The sequence below is a fragment of the Corylus avellana genome, chromosome 3 (genome assembly GCF_965113065.1).
Source record: "Corylus avellana chromosome 3, dhCorAvel1.hap1.2, whole genome shotgun sequence".
Lineage (NCBI taxonomy): Eukaryota > Viridiplantae > Streptophyta > Magnoliopsida > Fagales > Betulaceae > Corylus > Corylus avellana.
Window position 1 is genome coordinate 31,867,566 of NC_142492.1, and position 8,961 is coordinate 31,876,526.

General features: G+C 36.6%; 1 protein-coding gene across 1 annotated transcript; it reads left to right on the top strand.

Moving 5' to 3' along the window:
• Positions 1-1,040: 1,040 nt before the first annotated feature.
• Positions 1,041-2,988, top strand: LOC132176175 (putative pectate lyase 5). The gene is made up of 4 exons (XM_059588308.2): positions 1,041-1,224; positions 1,324-2,067; positions 2,149-2,287; positions 2,389-2,988. The coding sequence occupies exons 1-4, from the start codon at positions 1,109-1,111 to the stop codon at positions 2,608-2,610; spliced, it is 1,221 nt and encodes a 406-aa protein (XP_059444291.1). The 5' UTR covers positions 1,041-1,108; the 3' UTR covers positions 2,611-2,988.
• The last annotated feature ends 5,973 nt before the right edge of the window (positions 2,989-8,961 follow it).

Below are 8,961 nucleotides of genomic sequence, written 5' to 3' on the forward strand. Positions count from 1 at the left end.
TGTCTTAATTTCTCTTGCTCTGTCCTTGTCAATACCAACGTGAAATGCAACAACGAGCAAGTAAAAGACATGTACTCATGTAGGATTACCTTAAATAACATCCTCTTTAAGAGCAATCTACTCCAACCGCTAGCTTAACTAGGTGAAGTAGATAGGACGCATGATGCAGAGGAAATTATAAGGATAATAAAACCAAATTATAATTGGTTGTCTTCAACATCGTCTTTGTCGGTGTTTTTATTACATATATAAAATCCGTGTATTTGACACTATGTTTAAATTAGACTTTCCGGACACCATGTAAAGCGTCGTTTTCACACTATTAGGATAAAGTTCGAGCTTTTGCACTCGGAGATGGACCTAAAAAATTGTTTGTACAAAAAAAAAAGTTGAATCTTAAACCCGATGCTTCGTAAAGCACCAAAATTAAGTGATTTACCACCCGGATTAACCTTAGGAAGTTTTTTTAAAAAAATTAAAAGGGGTAGACCAAAACAACCATTAAGGGTTAAAGAATCAATTGTACACGGAACTTTTTTCGTGAAAGTGGCATCTCTTCTTCTTTAATAAAGATGAGTATTTTTGGGTTCGCATTCACTGTTGAAAAATGGTGGAGTTTGATAAAAGGGGATTAAGGAGAGATCCCTGGAGAGTACTTTTATTATACTTTATTTACAAGTAAAATTAATTTGTACTGAAGTTTAATTAAGCACCCAGATTAGGGTTTAGATTTGAGTAGATGAAATGATTGTGTTTTTGGACTGATTGTAACTGTTGAATATTATGATCCAACCGAGAATTTTCCTTTTTGATTTTATTTTTTGACTGTATCTCTAGCTTGTAGGCTGTAGCCTACCATCATTCAGGGGCCTTGCTCTTGCTTAACTGCCAAAACTACCGAAATGGGAATCCTGTAAAACCAGAAATCACGTAGCACAATGGCCCCACATGTTTAGTTTAATCACGCCATTTAGCCCGCCTTTAATCTCTTTATATACATACACCCCCTCCCTCCATTCATATCACACACTTTCCCAACTCTCTCTCTCTCTCTCTCTCTCTCTCTCTCTATCTCTCTCGCACACATTTCCTAGCAAAACACTAGGAAATGGCAAGCCCTTCAATGTTTCTGATCGCCACTTTCCTCTTCTGTCTTCTCCTCCCAACCCTCATTTCCTCTTCCCCTGTTCAAGACCCAGAGCTTGTTGTAGGAGAAGTACAAAGGTAAGAGGCTGCAATGGAAAATACTTGTTTGTGTAGTTAAATTTTACATGGTAATGTGTGAATTATTGTTAATGTGTCACATTTTTGGGTTTATGGCAGGAGCATCAATAATGCGTCGAGGAGGAATTTGGCTTATTTGTCGTGTGGGAGCGGAAACCCGATTGACGACTGCTGGCGGTGCGATCCCGATTGGGAGAAGAACCGCCAGCGGCTAGCTGATTGTGCAATTGGGTTTGGGAAGAACGCCATTGGCGGAAGGGATGGGAAGATTTACGTGGTGACGGACTCGAGCGACGACGACGCAGTGAACCCGAAGCCGGGGACTCTCCGATATGCTGTGGTCCAAGATGAGCCATTGTGGATCATATTTGCACGTGATATGGTGATCAAATTGAAGGAAGAGCTGATTATGAACTCTTTTAAGACCATTGATGGGAGGGGAGCTAGTGTGCATATTGCTGGTGGTCCATGCATTACTGTTCAGTTTGTGACCAACATTATAATTCATGGGCTTAACATACATGACTGCAAGCAAGGAGGGAATGCTCTTGTGAGGAGCTCCCCATCGCACTATGGGTGGAGGACCGTATCGGACGGTGATGGTGTGTCCATCTTTGGTGGTACACATGTTTGGGTGGACCATTGCTCCCTTTCAAACTGTGCTGATGGCCTGATTGATGCAATCCATGGCTCCTCTGCCATCACCATTTCAAACAATTACATGACTCACCATGATAAGGTCATGTTGTTGGGACATAGTGATTCCTACACTGAAGACAAGAACATGCAAGTCACCATCGCCTTCAATCACTTTGGAGAAGGCCTCGTCCAACGAATGCCAAGGTAAATATTTAGTATAGTAGATTGTTATACAATTGAGATGACGTGACAATAAAAATAAATGTTTAAATATGCATTATGCAGATGTAGGCACGGATATTTCCATGTGGTGAACAATGACTACACCCATTGGGAAATGTATGCCATTGGGGGGAGTGCTTCCCCAACCATCAATAGCCAAGGGAACAGATTTGCTGCACCAGATGAAAGATTCAGCAAAGAGGTGAAAATTGAAAACCCATTTATTATGCAAACTGGATGCTGAAGTATTTTCTTTGGAGAAATTAAATGCCCATAATGTCAAAATCTGTGAATTTTGTGCAGGTGACCAAACATGAGGATGCACCAGAAAGTGAATGGAGGAACTGGAATTGGAGGTCTGATGGAGACCTGTTACTAAATGGTGCTTTTTTCACACCATCAGGGGCAGGGGCTTCATCAAGCTATGCTAGGGCTTCTAGCCTAAGTGCAAGGCCATCTTCTCTTGTTGGGACAATTACAGTCACTTCGGGTGCACTTAATTGCAGAAAGGGTTCTCGTTGCTGATTGTCATTTCTCTCAAAACAACATTAATCATTGCAAGTGATTTTTGAAATGTTGTTGGAGGATAGAATCTATAGAAATTTGAGCAGAGATTGAAGGAGGGAATTAAGTAAAAGAAGAAAAAAAAAGGCACAAGGAGTCAAATCTCTAGATTTACTTTTCTTGGCTTTTTATTCCCTCTACATTTTCTCTTTTTATCCATTTATTTTCTACTTTTTTTTTCCTTTTTCTACTTTTGACCTGACTCTGTTGGTCACAAATGTACAACCTCGGCCTGTTTCTCTTAGAATCACTTGGGTATTCTGTTTGGGAGTCTCAATGATCTTAGGGAAAACCAAGCGCAGAAGTGTTGCAATATATATACTAAATTATCTTTTTATAGATTTTATTTTAATTTAAATCCCTCTCTCTCTCTCTCTCTCTCTCTCTCTCAAACACACACACACAAACACTTGCACACGCACAAAACCCAACATTCCTTGAACAAAGTCTCAGAATAAAAAAAAAACAAAAAAACAAAAAAATAAACAATGGAGCTAAGAATATTGTAAGAAACAAATCGGACCAAAAAGACAAAGGAAAAGAGCAAATGCAATTGCAGACTACTCAACCAATCATATTAATTCAAGTGAATAGGAAAGTTCAACTACCACTATAACTGTTACCCAACTCGCTCAAACAAGAAATGACAATTTTCGTCCTTTTGTATTCTTCTACACTTTTTTTTTAATTGACGGGAAATGTCACTTCGTGTAATCACCAATGTCGGATAAATTTGGAATCCATGTAAAGCGTTTCTTTTTCGTCCACAACGAACATGACCCGAATAAATTGTTTGCATTTAAGAGAATTCGAACATTTTTTACCCTACAAAAATTACAAAAAAAGTAGTCCAAACAAAACCAAAAAGCACCAAATCTATTCTCCCTCCAAAAGAAAGAAGAGGGAAAATACAATAATCTCTCTCCCTAATCCTCTTAGGTTATCTTGTGGGGAGAGGGGCCACATTGGGGGAATACAATAGGAGCGAGGGAAATTAAAAAGGAGAAAGCACATGGATGCCTTGATTAGGATCTTCTTTTGATGGAGCCGTTTGGTGTGAGTGAAATTGGTTACAACTACATGTTTGACAATATTGCATATATCAAGATTCAAACATGTCCCTTTCTTGATTTATGAGTATGAAAGACTACTGGCTAGCCATTATGCTGCAAGGCACATGCACGTTCGAGTAGGGCACAATAAAAAAAGTATTCCTTTCATGGCCTAAACTGATCCATCCAGTTCCCAGTTTCCACATGGATGCCATCACCTCCGCATGTTTCCTTACTTTGTGCTTCAGAAATTGAGCACTCCACTCCATTTCCATCCGCATCTCAAGATTTTAGTTTGGCCGAGCTTGAGAATTGCCTGCAGCAAGATAAGATGGGTCCTCACTTTGCTCCAAGTTGATGTGCCTTATTGAAGAAGAAGTTTGAGCTCACATGCACGGGAATGCACGGGAAGAGGCGTGTTGGAATTCACCTTTTCTTATCAATTTAAGTTTTTGGATTACCTGATAATTTAACATGTTCCATATAACAGATCCGTTCACAAGGGTCATGTTAATGTTGTCGTTGTTAGGAAAAATTACACTTTAACCTCTCAAAGTTTGAGTTCATTTTTAATTTGACCTCCAATGTTTCAATTTTACAATGCACCCCATCAAAGTTAAAATTTTCAATGTGGCCCATCTGTTAACCATGTATTTTAACAAATTATCCCATGTATTTTAACAAATTCAAAAGTGCTCTCAAGTCAAACCAAAATTAGGAAAAAAAAAAAATGAGGGTGGGCAGCCACCCTCTTTGGCCACCTCCAATCCAGCCATTTGAGGGTGGGCAAGCCACCACCTTTGGCCACTTGAGGGTGGTTTTGGCAACCCCCCATGGGTCGTGGGGTGGCACGCCACCCTCAATCCGGCTAGATGGGGGTGGCCTACTCTAGCCACCCCCAATTTTTACTTTTTTTATTTTTCTATTTTTTTAGTTTTTTTTAAAAAAAATAAAAATAAAATTGTAGAGGCAATTTAGTATTTTATATTATTTATATCAGAGAAGACGACTGTAGCTAACAGATAGGCCACATTGAAAATTTTTGAAACTTTGATAGGGTGCATTGTAAAAATTGAAACATTGGAAGTTAAATTGAAAATAGACACAAACTTTATGGAGTAAAGTTTATTTGACCCTAATAACTTAAACGAATGCTCTAGTTCGAGTAGGGCACAATAAAAAAAGTATCCCTTTCATGGCCTAAACTGATCCATCCAGTTCCCAGTTCCCACATGGATGCCATCACTCCGCATGTTTCCTTACTTGTGCTTCAGAAATTGGGCACTCCACTCCATTTCCTGAGAATTGCCTGCAGCAAGATAAGATGGGTCCTCACTTTGCTCCAAGTTGATGTGCCATTTTCATTTATTAAAGGAGAAATTTGAGCTCACATGCACGTGAAGAGTTTTGTTGGAATTCACCTCTTCTTATCAGTTTAAATTTTTAGAATAATTGATGATTTAACATGTTCCACGTAACCGATCCGTTCACAAGGCCATGTTAAGGTTGTCGTTGTTAATAACTTAAATGAATGCTCTAGCAAGTACAAAGAGGGTAACTAACCAAACAGGACACACAATAGTCCTTGCAGAATTCAATGTGCTTTAAATGGCATATGCTAATTTTTTTGGCCAGAATAAAGATGGAATAGGGATTGCATTAATGAGTGAAGAAAGTAGAAGAGACAATGCAAATGGTATTTAATGGCTCAACTCTTCTTTTTCTATTATTGATGATAAGGATAAAAATTAATGATGCTATATCACTCTCAGTACTCTCAGAGGGAAATGGGACAATTTTTTCATGTCTGGTAACTGGCCAAATAAGTGTTATTACCGCAAGCTAATCCATCAAATGGTTGTATTTTTGTATAAAAGAGGTAGAAAAGGATATATTCAAACATGTGGCAGACAATTAGTGGAAACAGATCTAATTGGAATACGACCAAGACCAAAGACACGATGCATGTGGGCACTTGCCCATAAAGCAGTGGCTCATGCTCACGCTCACCATAAAATTAACCACACCCAGACCCAATGCAACTTGAAGCTTAAGGCTTAAGCTAATTGATGAAAATTTAAATTTTTATACCTATGTGAAGAGTAAAGAGCGAAAATGCTTTAATTATTTCACCAATTATAAAAATTCGCATCAAAATATATAAGGAATTTTTAGTAAAAGTTTTTTTATTATTTGTACCTTTAAGGCTTTAACGGATTAGGATCCTTTATCATTTCAAAAAAAAATTGTAGATTCTCAAATTACGAAATTTAAGCCCTTTTTAGGCATCAAAATATTTGAAAAATGCCACCTATTAAAATGGTGGCATGATACAGTTGATTATTGAGTATATTTTCATCAGGTTCTTCTTCTACGTTGTAAAAAAGCTTTGAGCTAAAAATCGTTTTTTTTTTTTTTTTTTTTTTTGGATGATTAAAAGGGTAGGTTGGGGAAACCAACTGCATAAGAGGTGCCTAAACAATGGGAACCGCTAGCGCTCCCTCAAGTTCGACTAAACCATAGCCTGACTCAACCCCACCAGAGCATCAATGGAAATCCAACATGGCTAATACTAATTAGGCATATATGAGGATTCTCCAGAGATTCGACCCCACACCCTAATGCACGCCCTGACCTCTTGGGAATTTTTTTGAGTCATTGAACCACTACCCTTGATGGTAAACAAAGAAAAAGTGTCTGTACATAAGTCAAGAATTAATAAGCCTTTTGAAAGTGAAATTCTTTATGACCGCCTCCATATCATGCCATCGTTGTAATATATAAGTGGGCATTTTTCATGTAATTATATGCTGATGTTTATACTAAGAAGGGAGAGAAGAGAGTTGATAAGAATTTAATTTGTTGACCTTTTGGAATAATTAGAGGTTGGATTAATATTAATTTGAAAAGGTTGTACCAACTTGAAGAATGAGCATTAATATAACATGTGGTCACCTACCCTATGCCTAAGGTCATCATGCATGCAACTCATGTCAAAGAGATCTACCAGAGATTGCGGAGAAGAATATGAAGACCATTGCCGACCCAGTTATGATGGTCTAACTTCACTTCGCACTGCCCTTCGTCTCCAAAACCTTTTAGGTCAATGTTCCCTCAACAAGCAGGAGAAGACTAATTTAATTTGGGTAGTCGGTAGCCGTCTTTCTAGAATGATTTATTCCACAATTTCACAAATAAATTCCTCTACCATGTATCAAGCTAACAAGTCCACAAAAGAAGAAAAAAAAAGTAACAAACCGTATATCGAATTACCTTAATTTATATCAAAATCGACAGAGGTTTTTTTCAAACTAAGTTAGTAGAAGTTTTTCTAATTCAGCTTGTATAATTGTCAATCTCTTAAGCATGTGATAAGCTGGCTTTTCTTTTATAGTTAGACCGCCAATAATTTTTTTTTTTTTTTTTTGATTCATTTTATTTGATATTGACCTTTTCTGTTGGAAAAAAAGATTAAAAAAAAAGATTCTAAGTTATTTATAATTCAATAATGGGATTGGCCCAAATCAGACACAATAGGATTAGGGTAAGGATTTAGTCTCTTAAGCTATTTAAACATATCATGTTCTATTGTAATAGACATATTATAATAATGAAAAACATATATTTATTGTATTTATTCCTATTGTGTGGACTAGTATAGTCATTTGTTTAGTTTTAGGCCCATAATGGGATAAGCCAAATTTTGTGGACATAAGAAAAAGCTATTTACTCTCACCTTATATATAAGTAAAATTTGCCCATTAGACTTCGGGTGTGTTTGTAATTGCGATTTCAAAATAATAATTTGCGTTTTTTAAAATATATTGCAAAACTTAAGGCGTTTGGCATTGTGATTTAAAAAGCACATAATCTAAAATAGGAAGAAAAAAAAAATGCGATTTTTATAAGCAGGCTAGGAGTACTTATTTGAAAAAACACAAATTTAAACAAAAATCACGATTTTACATAAAAAAAATATTTTTTAACATGTTTTCCAAACGCCTTTGCAATTTTAAAAACACATTTTTTTAAAATCACACTTATTGAAACCGCAATCCCAAACAGACTCTTCATTTGGTCATTATGTGAAAATTATGGTTGAGAGTAATAGTCTCTACACACACAAAACTCAGTTTTCTTCTATATGTTTGGGCATCTATAGGAAATTTGTGAGGCAAATATTGAAGCATGTCCTGAGAATATTGAAGGTATGTGATTGTTAAATTTATTTATACATGCTTTAGAGAAAGAACAGATCTATTATTGAAATATTCTAACAATATTTTCTTTCAAATGCGTCTTCTCTTATCTTTTGGTGGTGAGATTCTGCCAAAGCTAGTAAAACTCTAGTTCAACCCCTTATCTTTGTTATTTTAGTGAGACTCTGAATTAACGTAAGCATGACAGAAGTGCCATGGCATGTCATAACTTGCCGTAACGAGTCTCTCCATAAACATCTTTTCCATGTTTAACCATGGTTAATAGGATGACTTGCTCCTTATATGTCCTGGATGACTAATAGGTGTGACAAGTCAATAAACATATTTTCCATGAAGAACGTACTATAATTACTAGAATTAAGGACAACCCATTATTAATTTTGTTTTTGGATGAATGAAAAAGACATGCCTTAATGTTTTTTGATACGAAAGAATACGACTCCAAATGTTTTTCCAAGAATTCTGCATCATATATGCAGTCTCTGCAGGCTATCAATGACTCCTTGTTTACACGCAACCTTGGTCGCACGACTGAGCCCAATTAGTCTCATTTTCATTTTTCATGAAGCATTAATATTTTCACACGTGGCCCATTTTCTACTTCTTTAATTTTCTTTGATTAATTCGTGAGGTACAATATTAATTATTTAACGATAGTTTAGGAGATAATTGTGGAAAAACAAATGAATATTGACCAAATTACTGATATAGGTGTTGCTTCTATCCCATTGGTTAATTAAGTTGACAAGTAACACTGCCAACCTTTTTCTTTTTCTTTTTTTTGTGCGATTGGGTAGGCAAAAGATATAGACTTATTAGTGATATAATAAGAAGAGATTTTGTCTTGTAGAAAATTGGGAAAAAAAACAAAAGATTGATTAACGCTTAACAAAGGACTCAAAGATGGGTTTTCAATCTCCTTGTGCTAAAGTGATTTGATATTGGGGGAGAGTTTTTGGAAGCCGGTGGTCGTCCTTCAACGGCTCCGATTCGGTTTCTACATTGTTGCCTTTACCGCAACGAACTCTTCACCGAGTTCT

Bases quoted from the DNA above. Each gene is read 5' to 3' on its own strand.
- LOC132176175 (XM_059588308.2), top strand. From the start codon at position 1,109: ATGGCAAGCCCTTCAATGTTTCTGATCGCCACTTTCCTCTTCTGTCTT. The intron at 2,068-2,148 runs GTAAATATTTAG...TGCATTATGCAG, and splicing joins CTCGTCCAACGAATGCCAAG to ATGTAGGCACGGATATTTCC. The intron at 2,288-2,388 runs GTGAAAATTGAA...AATTTTGTGCAG, and splicing joins ATGAAAGATTCAGCAAAGAG to GTGACCAAACATGAGGATGC.